The 16161-nt window shown below is 54.0% G+C and overlaps 7 protein-coding genes across 7 annotated transcripts; 3 read left to right on the forward strand and 4 right to left on the reverse strand.

The window, feature by feature from the left end:
• Positions 1 to 124: 124 nt before the first annotated feature.
• N7474_004851 (D-arabinono-1,4-lactone oxidase) lies at positions 125 to 1891 on the forward strand (the record flags this gene model as incomplete). The annotated part of the gene is made up of 1 exon (XM_057196266.1): positions 125 to 1891. The coding sequence occupies one exon, from the start codon at positions 125 to 127 to the stop codon at positions 1889 to 1891; it is 1767 nt and encodes a 588-aa protein (XP_057053662.1).
• Positions 1892 to 3405: 1514 nt separating this feature from the next.
• On the forward strand, positions 3406 to 4688 carry N7474_004852 (Zn(II)2Cys6 transcription factor domain-containing protein; the record flags this gene model as incomplete). The annotated part of the gene is made up of 3 exons (XM_057196267.1): positions 3406 to 3597; positions 3702 to 3799; positions 3848 to 4688. 3 exons carry the CDS (start codon positions 3406 to 3408, stop codon positions 4686 to 4688), a joined length of 1131 nt encoding a protein of 376 aa, XP_057053663.1.
• A 1460-nt stretch (positions 4689 to 6148) lies between these two features.
• On the reverse strand, positions 6149 to 8522 carry N7474_004853 (J domain-containing protein; the record flags this gene model as incomplete). Its single annotated transcript, XM_057196268.1, has 6 exons — positions 6149 to 6306; positions 6363 to 7301; positions 7353 to 8010; positions 8063 to 8307; positions 8349 to 8433; positions 8493 to 8522. The coding sequence occupies 6 exons, from the start codon at positions 8520 to 8522 to the stop codon at positions 6149 to 6151; spliced, it is 2115 nt and encodes a 704-aa protein (XP_057053664.1).
• Positions 8523 to 9544: 1022 nt separating this feature from the next.
• On the reverse strand, positions 9545 to 9952 carry N7474_004854 (uncharacterized protein; the record flags this gene model as incomplete). Its single annotated transcript, XM_057196269.1, has 1 exon — positions 9545 to 9952. The coding sequence occupies one exon, from the start codon at positions 9950 to 9952 to the stop codon at positions 9545 to 9547; it is 408 nt and encodes a 135-aa protein (XP_057053665.1).
• An 869-nt stretch (positions 9953 to 10821) lies between these two features.
• N7474_004855 (uncharacterized protein) lies at positions 10822 to 11607 on the reverse strand (the record flags this gene model as incomplete). The annotated part of the gene is made up of 2 exons (XM_057196270.1): positions 10822 to 11191; positions 11267 to 11607. The coding sequence occupies 2 exons, from the start codon at positions 11605 to 11607 to the stop codon at positions 10822 to 10824; spliced, it is 711 nt and encodes a 236-aa protein (XP_057053666.1).
• Positions 11608 to 11900: 293 nt separating this feature from the next.
• On the reverse strand, positions 11901 to 13457 carry N7474_004856 (aminopeptidase P family protein; the record flags this gene model as incomplete). The annotated part of the gene is made up of 2 exons (XM_057196271.1): positions 11901 to 13225; positions 13337 to 13457. The coding sequence occupies 2 exons, from the start codon at positions 13455 to 13457 to the stop codon at positions 11901 to 11903; spliced, it is 1446 nt and encodes a 481-aa protein (XP_057053667.1).
• A 467-nt stretch (positions 13458 to 13924) lies between these two features.
• Positions 13925 to 15602, forward strand: N7474_004857 (SSH4 family protein; the record flags this gene model as incomplete). Its single annotated transcript, XM_057196272.1, has 3 exons — positions 13925 to 14399; positions 14452 to 14757; positions 14809 to 15602. 3 exons carry the CDS (start codon positions 13925 to 13927, stop codon positions 15600 to 15602), a joined length of 1575 nt encoding a protein of 524 aa, XP_057053668.1.
• Between the last annotated feature and the right edge of the window lie 559 nt (positions 15603 to 16161).

A 16161-nucleotide genomic window follows, 5' to 3' on the forward strand; every position in this document is an offset into this window, starting at 1 on the left:
CCCCTTTCCCTTTTCTCCCCCACCAATTCCGAACGCCTGACAATAATTCATCAGCCCCCTCCGCTGGCAATGTGACATCCGATGATGCCGTGATCGCCTTGGAAAAAGAAAAATTCACGCCATCATGGACCCCACGATCTCTCGCGAGCTCTCCAAGCTCGATCCCGCGGTGCCGTTCCGCACTGCCGGCACATCATACCTGCATCACACCTGGGCCAAGACGTTCTTCTCTCGTCCCGAGCTGTACATCCGACCGCGCTCCATCCCCGAGATCCAACAGCTCATCACCCTCGCCCGCCGCTGCCGCCGCCGTCTCGTCACCGTCGGCAGCGCCCACTCGCCCTCCGATCTTACCTGCACCTCGTCATGGCTGGTGAACCTCGACGACTTCAATAGTGTCCTGTCCATCGATCCGGTTACACACTCTGTCACTGTTGAGGCGGGCATACGGCTCAGCGAGCTGGGTGCGAGGCTGGAAGAGCATGGGCTCACACTTGACAACCTAGGCAGCATTGATAGCCAGTCCATTGCCGGAGTTATCGCGACGGGCACGCATGGCAGCTCGCTGCGTCATGGACTGCTCTCTGAATGCATCGAGGCGTTGAGTCTGGTTTTAGCGAATGGCCAGCTCGTGCGTTGCAGCGCGACGAATAACCCGGCGCTGTTCCGCGCGGCGCTGGTGTCTCTCGGAGCATTGGGGATCATCGTTGAAGTCACCTTCAAGGCGAGGCCGACCTTCAACATCGCCTGGCGCCAGGAACGGTTGTCGTTGTCCAAGGTTTTGGATGAGTGGTCGACCGGCCTGTGGACATCACATGAATTCGTCCGGGTCTGGTGGCTACCGTATTTGAGCGGTGCCATCGTCTGGCGCGCGGATCAAACAGACCGTCCGTTGAAGCCTCCTCCCATCAACTTTTACGGCGAGTCCCTGGGATACCACATCTACCACAACCTGCTCGCGCTGTCGAACTATTTACCCCGGATCCTGCCGTGGGTGGAGTGGTTCGTCTTCGGCATGCAATACGGCTTCCGCGCCGGGTCGACAGTTACCGAAGCCGTCGAGCCCGCTCGGACAGGTCTTCTAATGAACTGTCTATACTCACAGTTCGTGAACGAGTGGGCCCTCCCTCTAGAAAAGGGCCCTGAAGCTATAACCCGGTTGTCGGCATGGCTGAACGGCGACGCAGAGACCGCACGCATCCCATTCCCCGTACAGGGCCTGTGGGTACACTGCCCCGTCGAAGTGCGCGTATCAGACACAACACACAACACCAACCCGCGCCCGTTCCTGGACCCAACCTCCCGCACGGGGCCAACGCTCTACCTCAACGCAACGCTCTACCGGCCGTACCTCCGCGACCCGCCCTGCAAAGAGCGCTACTACGAGGCCTTTGAGTGGCTGATGCGGGACATGGGCGCGCGCCCGCACTGGGCTAAGAACTTTACAACCAGCGGCCCGCACGAGCTGCGCGAGCTTTACGGGAGCGATATGGACGAGTGGCTGCGGGTTCGGAAAGAGGTCGACCCGGACGGCCTGTTCGTTGGCGAATGGCACCGCCGTAATCTGGGCCTGTTAGAGCAGACACATGATAATGACCAGCGCCACGATGGCGAATTGCCCCTCCTCGAGCGCGAGAGCGAGCGTCGCAAGCTGGGAATCAGCGGCGCAGGCGACGGAATTGAATGGGTCGGCGATCGTCGCTGGCAGGCGCTGTCAGATGAGCGGCTAGGAACGGCTGCTGCCGAGTCCAAAGCGGCTGCAGTAGCAACAGTCGCGTCATCAGAATACCCGCCAAGCTCCCCGACCACAGCTACGAGTGAGGAGAGCTTCGATCTGCTTGCTAAGGGCGAAGCGAGCATCGTGCTGCCGGGGGGATCGGCCTCTGCGTGACTTGATTTCATGGAATGAAAAGAAGGAAAGAAAGCCACGCAAAACCTGTTCTCTCTCCGGATGGCTTACCCGGATACCTTTGCCCTGCTGATCATCGCGCTGATCGTGCCAGCGGTGATGAATGCTAGTTATTGGGCGAGAGTGTGCCGGGGAGCCAGAAAGGGGATATTGCTGTTGGTTCATCTTTATTGACTGCCAATCTCCGTCCGGGGATTCTCGGGCCTCGAAACGGTACAGGCCCGCGAATTTATCGGAGATAACAAGGAGCAAAGGAGCAGTAAATGTGAAAGAGAGGACAGGGCGTTGATCGTCTCTAGCCGAGCTACATTTGGTTTAGCATGGGGTTAATTCATCATTGTAGATACATACGTTAGGTAGATATGATATCAGATGCTTATTATTCTGCTTTGCTTGCTTCCTCTCCTCTGCGCTTTTTTAGCCCTAACTCAGCCACTCCTCTATTTCACCCGCTCTCCCTACTCCCTATCATATCTTAAGTTCGGACCCCTGTGCTCACGCTGAAACCAAGCCTCACAGTACTAATCTATCCTGTTGATTGTATCAGGGTCTCTACTGCCGTCACACCGGGGATAGATGATCGACGGCCCATTCCGATATGGGCTGGGTGTGTTGTTTGTCGTGTCGTGTCGTGTCTGTACATTCATCGTACGGTAAATATAGTAAAATAGTAAGAATTACCTGTGTCGCCCGTCAGGTGATGGATGAGATGCCTGTCCAGGATGGGAAAGGATGATTATTCCTTTACACCGACAGATAGTCAGCAAAGCACTGGCCTCCCCCTTTTCTTGTCTTGTCGCCTTCCTTCTTTCTCTCGAGCGTCCACTGCAGCAAAGACAGGGGTACCTGGTTGGATTGTCATGCACGCACTGGACACGAGCTAGGTTCCTTTCAGCCGCTGACATCGCACGTGTGCGTGCGATGAATCTGTCCGAGTCTCTTTTGTTAGTTCGTTGGGTGAGATCTATGTATCTGTACCATGTGACATGAGCCGTATGCAATTGAATGAACAGAAAACACTTGCTAGACAGGCCGACAGGCCGACAGACAGAGCATGCTCGTCCCGCGCACAGACGACGTTGTTTTTTTTTTCTTTATTGCTGCCCAAACGACGGGGGGTTTGGTTATTTGGGAACGAAGTGAGGTCTTCTACCTGTATTATTATTGTACCTGCCACAGACACACACATCCTTGCTAGTTGACATTCTGACACCTACCCTGCCCTATCCTACCCTGCCTTGTTCTGCCCTGTCCTGCCCTGCCCTGTTGACACCGCTCCGTCTCCCACGTCACCTCCTGGTGAGGAGGCGTGGGGAGACTGTGTGCTTCTTGCCAACTAACCACGATGTAATATCGCATGTATCTCTCCGTGGCCAAATACTGACTGAGGCTCCCTTATCACCCACCCCACCTCCCTGCTTCTCATCCCGCTCTGCTCAACAATACCCTGAATTGCAGACTTCCTTTACTTTACACCTAGCCCTAACCAACCCACCATGTCGTGGCAGCCTAAGCTCCGCCCCAAGGGCTTTCCGCATACCATGGACAGTTTCGCCGCCATGGACTCATTCGCGGAGCTGGAGCACCGCTCGAGACATGTAGAAGACAAGCGCGATCAGCGCGTGTTCCGGGTCAAGCGCAAGCATGTTCTCAAAGCGTGCGATCGGTGCCGCGTGAAGAAGACTAAGGTTTGTCCTGTCTTGTCTGGGAGAACATATCTATGCTTTGTGCTCTTGCTCTTGCTCTTTCTCTTTCTCTTGCTCTTGCTCATGCCCATGTTGTCTCTACATAGTGCGATGGGAAACAGCCCTGCAACCGCTGCTCGGTATACAACCACCCATGCCTCTTCCGCGAGAGAAAGGCGACGCAGACCAAAGTTTACTCTCGGGGGTACGTACTCGAACCCAATCTCAATGGAAACAGTACTTATGATAATAGATTCGTCGAGATGCTCGAGTCCCACCATTCATTAGTCGTCAAGGCACTCCAGAAACTATACAAGTTCTGCATCAACAACGAAGGCTTCCCCGGCGAGCCCCTCGCCGAAGCACCAGACGGCCACCCTCTAACACACACGATCCTCGACCGCCTAGGGCTGATCAAGCAAGCCGAAGAAAACGCCGACGATCCAGACGAGGACTCCGAGGACCTGCGCTACCTCCGCCTGTTATCCACGTCAACAGAATGCAGCGCCACGGCCGAACCGTCCCCTGAACCGGCCACGCCCCCGGAACCCTCCCCGACAGTGCTCTCCTCTCCTTCTTCTTCCTCGGCTTGCAACAACCCCGGCTCTGTACCAGTGCCAACTTCTTCCCTCCCGGGAGGGCGCCACCATTCACACAGCTGGTCGTGGGATATGCACCCCGTTCACCACCAGACTGCGTATCACCACAGCTTCCCCGAGAATGGATTCCAGCATGATATTATGGCCGTGCAGCGCAACTCCATAGGAGGTGGCGCAACATATCTAGCGCCAACTGAGATACCGTCCCATGTCGACGTGTCTGCTGGATCGTCCGTGTCCCATGACTCTGCAGGTTTTCCATGTTATCTGGATGCCTCCGATAGAGGAGTGGTGCCAGGTGGTGCCAGCAATAAACCCGCCGCGCAGCGTGTCCCGCCCGGTATCGGCATAATGGGCGATGCGCATTCCCATTCCCAGCATCTCTCCGGTGGTGGCATGTCTAGTGACATGCTTGGCGGAGTCTATCACTACCAAAACCAGGAGGCCTCGTTCTATCACGGATTTACGCCTGGTTGGACTTTTCCGGCGGGATGATCGCTGCAGGGAGTAGACATACAGACGAGCTGCTGTTTGTATGCTTCTCACAATGAGCTTGTTTTTCTCTTCGCTTCTTATCTATAGTTTTGCAACCTCGTTTCCATCTCTCGGTCAGATATGAAACTCTTCTACTCACTCCATTTGCTTCACTCTTTGAGATTAGCAGAAGAGAGAGATATGTTGTTTTGTTTTTTGTCTTTGGGCCCATTTATCCAATATTTCAATACCCCCTGTTGCATTTGCAGTTACAATTATGTTCACACATCGGAGGAAGCAAGGCAGGATAAGGCGAGTCAAGGCAATTCGGTTTGAAATTTGACTTGACTTGATCTGATTTGATTTTGACGGAGTTTACAACTTGGAGATGTGATATCATGGAACTGACATTGGTACGAGGCATGGCCACTGGCATTTGCAAGAAGAAGGAACAGTGTTTCTCTCCGTTGGTCTCTCATTACTTACTTCTCCCCATTTAGGCCTCAGGTTCAGGATTCTACTAAGACCGGGTCCTATCAATCTAGGCACTTTCGTTATAGAGTGATTGTATTCGGTAGATAGGTAGAATTATTTAGGTAGATATTTAGAAATAGATGCATTCATGATGTGCCGAGTAGTTCTATATATACATCGTGTAGCGTGTACATTCTTCATGGACCTGGATTTGGTGTCTTATCTCTGCCGCCAGCGCACACCAGCACCAGCAGCAAAGATCCCTCACCATCACCTTTCTTCTCCTCATCGAAATTAGCCTTGAGGTGTACATGTATGTGTGTAGGTAGATAGGACAGGGCATTCAACAAAACCTACCTCTCTATCAATTTACCCAAGCGTCCTGTTATTCGACCAAGACCCTGCATGTTTCTATTTATAGCCGTCTTCTTTTATGACATGCATACTGGGGCGAGGGCAACATATAACATCGATACACAGAGCACTCTTCATCGCCACGGCCCACCTAGGTCTAGAACTGCGAAGGGATCACGGTCATGGTAGCTAGGGCATGGATACCCATAGATCAAGTAGATGGCACCAAGTAGATAGATACCCTGTAGAGACTTGGCAGGAATGATACATGATACACCAATAGAAAAGACATGGGTACGCGAAACACCGGGGAAACCCTTGTAGAAGGAGAAAGAAAAAATCTTTGTAATTCCACCTCTATGGGCAACGTCGGACGGATATGAGAAGCAGAAATAGAAACCAAGAGACACAGATAGTATAACGATTTAACAAGTTTTTTTTAAAAAAAAAGAAAAGGAAAAGAAGAACCCCCGAGGTTACCGGAGAGACAAGACAGACAGAGAGATCCGATCCCCTCGCCCATGCCCATGCCCAATTTCCCCTCGCATGTTACACACACAAATACACAGACACAGGAAAGGCCCGAGCAGAAAAATGAAAAACCCCATCAATCAATGCAAAGTGCAACGCAACGCAGCGTAGATGCGAGTAAATTAATCCTCGACATCCGTTTCTGTGTTGGTGTCGCTGGTATCGCCTGCGTCGCCATCGGTGTCACTGTCCTCGCTGGAGTCTTCGGAAGGTTTTTGTGTCTTCTTCTTGGGTGGTGCGCCGCCCGTCTTGAGGGCATGCATTTGGCCGGCGATAGAGTCTGGAAGAAGGGAGTTAGTATAGACACACGCAGAAAAAAAGGGCAGGAAGGCTTACCCTCGTCCGGCTCGCTGATATCATCGTCCTCCTCCACGGCCACTGCCTTGGCAGGGTCGTCAATGTGCAGAGTGATTTCCACCTTGCTGTCTAGCCCCAGATAGCTGTCGCAGAGCATGTGCATGACGAAGGTGAAGTCGCCGACCTGCGGGGGAGCCTGGAACTGCATCTTCAGTGTCTGGACGTTGAAGGTGGGTTTGCCGGCTTCGTCGAAGAGCGGCTTGTCGAATGTGGTAAAGGTAAACGGCGGCACGGCCATCTTGCCCTGCTTGGCGTCTGCCAGGAAGATGTGCCAGCGCGGAGAGTGGTCGCGAGCGAGGTAAGGCGCGTGGGCAAGAGGTGGCTGGATTGTCTCCAACTTGGTCTCGACTTTCTTGCCGTCGACAATCTTGAGGGTCTTGTTCTTCGCCGCCTTACGGCCCATCAGTGCGTCCAGGTCGTCCTCATCGGGGTCGACGTCCTCCAGGTCCAATTCATTAACGGCCGGCACGTTGGTGCATCCTGGTGGGATGAGTCGGGCCTTCACTACTAGCTGTACCAGACTGCTCGGTGTGATGACCTTCTCACCCATAACCTTGAAGAATGCCTTGGAGACCTCAAGCGCAGGCAGTTGCCGTGCGACTGTGAGGGCTTCGGTGTATTGCTTCTCTGACAAAAGACCAGCACCAACAGTAAGTTTGCGGCGTTCGTCCTCGGGCATCTTCATGAATTTTTGGACGGTGAGATGATCCTTGGTGTGTTGGCCCTCGACGGATTTGACGACGGCGTTGGTGAAGTTGGGAAGTTGCAAGAGCGGCGACGAGCCCGGTGGGACCGCCTGGATTAGGTTTTGGGATGATTGGAAAGCACCGATAATAGGTCGCAGGTTACCAAAAGCCAGCGCGATAGCATTGAATGCCTCGGTCAGGGAGAGGGCGATGGGAGCAGCCTCGTATTTTTCTGAGGGCAGGTTAGCACCACCCGTAAAATCACAAAACAAAACAAACTTACCAGCATCAAGAGTTGCATCATCCAGCTCCACTCGGCCAAGGTATGCCCACAACAAAGCCAGCGCCTTCCGGCGAGCGGAGTTGTCGATTTTCTTGAGAGTCTCGCGGTCCTTGGCGGAGAGGAACGAGGAGTCGTCTGCCAGCACCTTCTTCTCCAGTTTACCGAGTCCAGAATCCGCCTGGGCACCCGGAAGCATTTCCTTAAACTCCTCGCCCGAGGAGAGAACGCTAACGATATCACCATCTGTCATGTCTTCTTTGTACTCGCGGAAGATATTGCCAGCGGTAGCAATAAGAACACGCTCCTTGGTGTATCTTTGGGAGCCGTACCACCACTTGCCAACAATGTACGGAAGAAGAACACCTAGCAGGGCTCCGTAGACCAGCAGGACGTATTTCTGATTGCCTTCCGTGACTATGAACTTGGGCAGCGCGATGCCAATGCTGAAGCTTTGCTTGCCATCCGGGTGGCCATATTGGAGGTAGTTGTTGCGGATATCTTCATCGGTCAAGGCTTTGTAGGCCTGGGTGAGTTCGTGGAAGCGCTCGTTGAGCATCTCGACGGTCTCATTCTTGGCGGGGTCGGGACGAATTTTATCGGGGTGGTAGATGAGGGAGAGGCGCTTGTAGTGTTTGGAGATGGCTCTTTCGTCGGCGCTCTTGAATAGCGAGTTAGTATTGAAATGCCGGGCTGTCATCACCACAACTTACCCGTGCGATACCCAAGATCTCATACGGATCGTACAACTTGGGCGTTGACCGCGCCGTGACGAGGATCAAGTAAACCATCCATGCCATCACCAAGTATCCCAGGATGACAGTGACGATACGCTTGATCCGGCGTTCCTTGCGCAGGCGTTTGCGCTTCTGTGCCTCGATGAGGTCGCCATGTTGGGGTTTGAAGTCGGACTTGATGCGGGGAGCGGTGTTTTCGAGCTCTGTATGCGGCGCATCGACTTTAGTATTCAGGTAGCCATAAACGCCCGGGTCAGCTTACCTTTGCTTGGTTTGAGGAGGTTGTAGGTGAGAGGAAGAGTGACCAGGCCGGTCAAGGTCAGGATGAAGAAGGGGAAGAATTGTCCCTGATGGCGCGAAGCCACGAGGTTAGCTGATTGTCCGCGGATGAAGAGCTACTACATACCTGCTCATCGTAGGTGTAATCTGACGACATCCTGAGGCGAGTTCAGGGTACAGACAGCGGTGGCCGCTGTCCGCGGAATTTAACGATCGTTGTTTTGGACAAGGCTGGTGTCACTCTGGACAGGCGAGACGCGGGAACAGTGGGAGAGAAGAGGAATGGAATATTATAAAATCAGCGACCACAAAGCTGGCCCCGAGAATAGTGCAGAGAAACAAAGGAGTGATGCAGGGGAGGAACGGAGTATCGATTCACTTCCACTTCGGGTCAGTAGACGGTGTCCTTTAAGGTCTGACCGCCTGCGAGTTCTGCCAGGGTCAAAGGCGGTGAGTATGGTCTTCTATTGTTCGAATTCATTCTTTGCAACTTGAATTATATTGTGCAGCCACGCTGTCACTATACTACTCGTTCAAAGGAAGCGGGAAGGCATTGGCTAGAACAGCTGCTACGTACAAAATGACTAACTATCTAGCCATGAAGCACTCGTTCCCAGCACCGCACTGCACTCTGCTTGTTACTATGCGCCCAAAATCGGGAACTCAAGCGCCACTAATTAGTGACGCGAATTCAACCAATCCTGGACCAATATAACTTCACAGAGGCTGGTGATAGTCCAAAGACGATCCACGGTGCGGCGCGGGACTAGCAACCCAGAACAATCCACATGGCCGAGTCGAGGTGGACCAATCCAATACCCTACATCAGGGTATCTTCATTGCTACAAGTCGGGGGACCCAGATATTGTCCACGGGAACACTGGTGTTCTCGCCGTCGCAGCCGGTATCGATCCGGGGCGGAAGGACGCTGTGGAGCGTCCTTCTCGCTGCGAGGCCTGTTGATGGAATTTCGAATCGAAAGCTGATCACAGTATGTTCGTTCTTTTCGCTCCATTTATGCCGAAGACTGCGCGGCGAAGGCAATATTCACACGAACCAAACTCTCCTTTTGGAGGACGGAAGGGCATTCAATCACCGAGAGTGGTGTCCGGTGTTCTTGATAACAGACACAAGTCAGGAACGTGCCGTTGAGGGATTTCATCGAGACACCAAGGAAACTCACGAGTCGATATAGTCGAGTCCACCAAAATACTCCAGCATGCGCTCGCACAACGCCACATCGTCGCCCGGCTCGCCGCCGAACACTCGACACTGCGCCGTCTCTACCGTGCTGCTTGTGTCCGGCACGCCTTCACGGGTCCGCCAGGTCGAATACCCATAATGCCAGAGCGGGGCGGGGGTTCCAAGGCCCGGAGGTCCACGTGAAGGGCATGGGTATGCAGCAGAGACGGGGATAGGTTCGGCGTAGGTGAGCTGGGGGCTCCAGATGGATGAAGCAGGGACCGCTAATGGAGCACCAGGACCCGGGAAGACGGGAGTAGCCGTGGCTGTGTCTTTATCATGCGGTAGCTGGTTGCTATTGCGGGAGCGAGGACGAGTGCGACGTCTGTTGTGCCTCTGGCCCATCCTCGGGAGATGGTGTATGTCCAAACGAGAGAAAGCAACCAAATGACTGACAAGAAACAGAACAAGAACTTTTTAGGTAAGAGGAGTGACCATCACCTCCTTGGCAGGATGAGATGAGGTATCGAGAAAAAGAAGAGCAGGGCAAGATCTGCTGCAGGGGTGGTTCGGGTTTTATAGATCGCTAGGCAGGGTGAGTCACGGCAGTAGGCAAGCACGTACCCACCAAGTGGACCCGGGCCGGGCAGATCACCTTTTGACTGCTATAGTTCATACTCGAGTTACTCAACGAAGGCGTGATGGATGGCCTAGCGTCATTTGACTGACGCAATCTACGGAGTTAGCCCAGGCAACGGGCTATCTGGTGTACTACGTGCATCGCGTGATTGAGTTAGGCTTGGGGGGAATGACGAAGCCCGATCACCTCAGCTGATGGATGATGGAATGGTTGATTGCAAATCCTGTCTAGACGGGTTACATGACAAACAAAAAAAAAAATGACGCGCAAGTATGAGACCCAAAGAAAAAAGTAAAGGAAAAACAGGCAACTCGGCTGAGTCGGAGCCGGGCAATAATTTGTCTCAGCGCCGACGGTCGGCCGTGCCCGGGCCGGACGGAGATACCATCAGGCGACCAGGCAACTATGTCGGGATTTTTCAAACCAAGGGAATAAGTCGCCCAACATTACCCAAAACAGCGAGGCAAACGGACTTAAAAAAACGCAAACATCTTAATCTCAATACTCTCCCTCGGCGGCCCATCCGTAAACGCAGGGTCCACAAACGCAGTGTGAGGAACGGTAACACCGCCCTCCGCGGCCCTCTCACTATCAAACTGCATAAACACCAAAGCCTCCTGCGGCCGCTGAACACTCAGATAATACCACTGCTGGGACTCATTGAAAGCATACTTCCCCAATTCATTCCACCCCCTGGCAGAACGAGCCGGTTGGCAATGCCGTCCTTCTTATGATTTAGGGTTCCCCAGTCACAGACTGCCAGCGGGTCTCTGGTGACGGTCTTCAAGGGTCGCCAGATGTTGATGATCATCACCCGCTTGGAGAGGAGCTGCTCGCGCTCTTCGGAGTCGGGGATCGTGGTGCTGAGGTTGCGTAGCGCGCCGGCAACCGTGAAGTCCGAGTGCACGCTGTGGGCTGGGGCGCGGTTATCGGCGAGCGTGGCTGGGTCGCTGGCCAGACAGCGGACGCGGTGCTTGAAGGTTTTCATGCGCGATGCGCCGGTTCTGTTGGCGTGGTGTGGTTGGATTAGTTGGTTCTAGGCTCACTACACAGGATCACTACACTGTATAAAGACATACAGTTTCTTAACCATTTGCTCCGTTTGGGGAATAATAAACTGCTGCACCTGCTCTTCATCCGCCGCACCGCCGAGCTCGGGTATCTCGTGCCAGACATACTGGAAGCCGTTCTGCTGCAGGGAGAAATCCGACTCGTGGCCGCGGACGTCGTGAACTTGAATGCGGTGCTCTTCCTCGAGACGCTTCATCGCAGCCATGCCCTCTTCCGGGCTGACTTTGGTAAAGTCGGAGACGAGGCACAGGTCCGCGGGACGTTTCCAAAATATCAGGTCCGTGTCGACATTTCGGGGCTTGTCGGTGGCGCCCTCGTGGATGGGTACTGGTGGCGTTGCGATCTCCATTGTGAGGTGTGGTGTAGAACGGAAAAGGACTCTGCCAGATCTATATATATGCGGGGCATATCAATTGATCGACACACCCTCGGGACTTGGGGGATCCGGTTTACTTGCATAACTAACTGTCTTCGGTCCGGCAATGAATTCGGGGAATTATTTCGTTTGTGACCGGAGAAACGGGGATGCAGGTACCGTGAAGGCGTATGCTATGCTGGGTATGGTATCATATATACATTTATGCATGTCCTACTTGGACCCCCGGATAATAGAAAGCATCTCCTCCCCCTTCGGCGCGGTAGTTAGGTTCTCGTAGCCATTGGCAGTGACCAGAATATCATCCTCAATGCGCACCCCCCAATGGGAACGTACTTCGCCGCAACCTCGAAATCAATATACTTGGCAAAAGGCTGTTTGCGTGCATCCGCCAGAGCGAGCGGCGAGAAATAGACGCCAGGCTCCACGGTCACAACCATGCCCGGCTCCAACAGCGGCGCGGAGTAGGTACAAGGAGAGAGATAGGTGGAGGATAGGATGGGGCCGTAGTAGCCGCGGTCGATGAACGGATACATGGCCATGACGGATTTTTCAGACACATCGTGGACCTCCAGTCCCACATGGTGGCCTAGACCGTGTGGGAAAAACACGCGGGATGCACCCGACTTGTAGATCTCACTGACGCTGCCACCCTTGAGCACACCGAGAGCCAATAAACCGTCGATGGCAATGTCATGGGCCAGGTTGTGCAGATTCAAAAAGCGCACGCCCTTGCGGATCTGTTTGATGCACTCCTCTTGCATGCGCTCTACCAGTTTATAGATATCCCGGACGTAGGCGTTGGGCCACTCGCCCGATAGCGGGAATGTTCGCGTCACGTCACTGGCATAACAATTCCACTCGGCACCGGCATCCAGACAGACCAAAGGCTTATTGCGAAGAGATTCATTATTCCGCTGATAGTGCAGGACGGCCGCATTGGGTCCCGACGCTGCGATGATCTGATAGGCCTGATTTCGAGCCCCGTGGGAGATACAGGTATTCAGGAACAGACCCTCAATCTGCGACTCATTCGACATGTCCTGAATATTCTCCAAAATCCTCCGGTGGGCAAGCGCCGACACCTTGTTGGCCTGACGGATCATCCGGATTTCGTAGTCGTCTTTGACCCCCCGCGCGGCATCCATGGCCGGTAGGAGCTGCTTCACGTCCAGCGGTGATTCCACCGACAGGCCCTCGGGCTTCTCAGATTCGTGCAGCAGATACAGCAAGCTGTCTTTCCCCCGCGAGTCGAGCCATGACTCCAACTCCCCCTTCAGCGATGCCTGATAACGAACGTGATCCACGTCGTAGCGATCTTGTGCCTCCTCTCGGGAGAGGGTAGGTCCCATCCATATCGCACGGTGAAGGTCAAAGTCCGGAACATACAATGTCAATATGTCCGATTCGATATCGTATGTCAGCGAGCAGTCGGGCTCATCTACCCCGCACAGATAGTAGAAGTATCGGCGCTGTCGAAACGGACGCCCTTGGTCGGAGTCGCGCCAATTGATTGTAGGCTCTCCGGCCAGAAAGATGAGTCCGCTAGAAACTCCGAGCTTGCGGGCAGTGTTGCGCGCATGTTGTTTCGCTGGATGCCGGTCAGCTTGAAGGTCGCGCGATCACCAGTGGGGTGAGAAGGGAGCATGGAGGTAAAAGGGGAGTGTGATTGTCAATCCAGGTGAAGTCGAAGCCCACTAACCTGGGTATTTATCGCAAGACGTGGGCGTCACTGCCAGCTGGATTCTGTAGCAGTCGACCGAGTTGACCATGACGTCGGACAAACTTGCGTTGTGGTCTCGAAAAGCTGCAGCCGAGCGCATTGTGGCGTGTGGATGGAGTAGGGGGAGGTACCTCCAGCAGGGAGTCGTAAGGAGTGCAGGGGACAGGGAGGAAGAAGGGCAAAGAGGAAGAAGAGAGGGGAGGAGAAGGAGGCTGGCTAGTTAGTTCACTAGGGATGCACTACACGATATGTAGGACAGGCCTTATTATTCTCGGTCGGCAGAGTCGATAAGCCCTGGAAATATAAAACATAAAAAATATCAACAAGGCAAACCGAGAGGTCTGATAGGTATACCTTGCATCCGAGACCTGTCTTTTTAGTGGACCAGTGAGTGACGCCGCAAGCGTCTTAGATAACCCCGACCGCCTCTTCCTTCTCTGTCCCTGTGTCTTCTGACTCTCTCTCTCTCTCACTCACCCTCTCACCTCCTCCCACCCATTTCATCCTCCGTCCCTCTCACCCACTTTCTTTGCATCCTTTCTCTTCTGGCTTCATATCAAATGAACCATGCAGGGCTCGGAGGCGTCGGGCTCCGGGGCGCTCGCTGACCTGCCCTCGACGCTTAGAACGGTGATTGGCAACCCGGCGACGTCACCGATCGGCTTCACATCCTCACAGTCCCAACCCACACTTACACCGACTGGACTATCGCCATCACAGCAACAAATACTAGACAACCTACAAAATGGTATCTCATCGCTCGATTTTCAGGGCGACCGCCTGGTCGCCAGTGGCAACTCCACCGGGTCGACCGGCAGAGGCATCTTGATCGGGATCCTGTCTGCCTTTGGCTCGGCGACGGTTGCAGTGGTCATCCTCGCGGTCTTCTTCTTCTTCAAGTACACCCGCCGTGGGCGGATTATGCTCGATCGCATCGGCCGACCCGGCGAGTACGATGATGAGCAGGCGTTCGCGCGCGAGGAGGAGGCCGCGCTGGAGGACATGGATGATTTGTCGCGGTCGGAATACTTGCGAGCCAAAGGTAAAGCCCACAGCTAGTGTATTGACGAAGGGAAAATGACTAACTGTCGCAGCGTTCGTTCAGGCAAATCCTGCCGAGTCGATGCAAACCGATATCTCGCTGTCGCAGTTCCTCGCCATCCAAGAAAAGGGTGTTTCTGCGTGGGAATTCCAGCCCGAGCTAGAGATTGCCAACTGCTTTGTCGAAGGTCGGACAGAGATCGAATTCTTCGACTCGGTGTGCAGTGTCCAGACCAACCTCCCGATCCCCAAACAGAACGAGGTCTACTACTGGGAGGCAAAGATTTACGATAAGCCGGAGTCGACGACGATTGGTGTTGGCCTCTCCACCAAGCCGTATCCTCTCTTCCGCATGCCCGGTAGGTGCACTTGATTTTCGTCATCTTCTATATCAGCTGACAACTTGCTAGGCTTCCACAAAGTCTCGGTAGCCTATCAGTCGACTGGTCATCGCAGACATAACCAACCATTCAATCCAACACCGTACGGCCCCCCACTGCTTCAAGGCGATGTCATCGGTGTTGGTTATCGGCCTCGAGCGGGCACGATTTTCTTCACACGCAATGGCAAGAGACTCGAAGACGTGGCACACAACTATCGCGCCCAGAACCTGTTCCCCACGGTCGGCGCGAACGGTCCCTGCAGCGTCCATGTGAACTTCGGACAAATGGGATTCGTGTTTATCGAAGCCAACGTCAAGAAATGGGGCCTGGCGCCTATGACGGGGAGTTTGGCCCCGCCCCCACCCTATGGCAGCGAGCAAGGCAGCATCTTACTCGAAACGGGCCGCGAGAGCGCTTCGCAGATCTCGCAACGGGTGTATCAGAACGCGAACTTTGCTGCGACGAACTCCAGTATCAGACTCCCTCCCGCCGTTAGTCCCGGCCCTGTTCGATCTCCAACCGACATCTCTCTTGCCCAACTGGCCCACATTCCTTCCAACGAGGATGCCGGTGAGGGCTCCAGCCGGATCACTACCAATGATGGAGACTTTACGAGCCTTGCCCCAACGCCCTTATCTGGGGCCCCGGATGAGCAAGGCATTCTACCTCCGGAGTATTCGAGCCCCGGAAGCAGTCGTCGAGGCAGCGATGCCTCCTTGGAATTTCCCGCCCGAGAGTCCCAACCCGCGGCTCCCCGCGACTGGCCCGAAGATACCCAGAATCTCCCAAGCTACCAAACCGTGGTCGGAACCGACACCTAAAACGCACGCGTACAGCATCCTCTGTAGTCGTTTGGCTATCTGGCTACTGAACATACTTTGCGATCATTGCACCTTTCTCATTTCTTTGTCGTTTTATTAGCGGGTTTTCACGGATGGCGTTTCTTCAGCTCGGCAGGGAAAGGGTGGGATTGTCTGGGATACCTATAAGGGAATTTTTGAGTCGGGCGGTTCTTTATATTCTCATCAATCTCTATGAAGTCATGTATACGAGGCTAGTCCATTGTCAATTAACCTCCTATCGGTCTCTCTTTGCCCAGAACCAAGATTTGTAGATTGCCATTATTATTATTGATCACACTAATTAGTCCCCGAACGATCTATCTACATATCCACTCTTCTCCACCGCGTCATTGACCCGACTATCGATAACCTCTGATCTCATCGCTTATCGGGACCGTTGTCAACGCCTGCAACCTCAAATGGCCCTTCTTTTCAGCACCTCTCCGCTCGTTAGCCCCAGCTGGATCCCACGCTGCTGACGGAGATCCCCGTGGGCGCCGCCAAGGAGAACCGCCCCCAACTGCCGAGAAGCTCTGAT

This window comes from Penicillium riverlandense (assembly GCF_028828495.1).
Source record: "Penicillium riverlandense strain IBT 135883 chromosome Unknown utg000003l_segment0_segment0, whole genome shotgun sequence".
In the NCBI taxonomy this organism is placed as follows: Eukaryota; Fungi; Ascomycota; class Eurotiomycetes; order Eurotiales; family Aspergillaceae; genus Penicillium; species Penicillium riverlandense.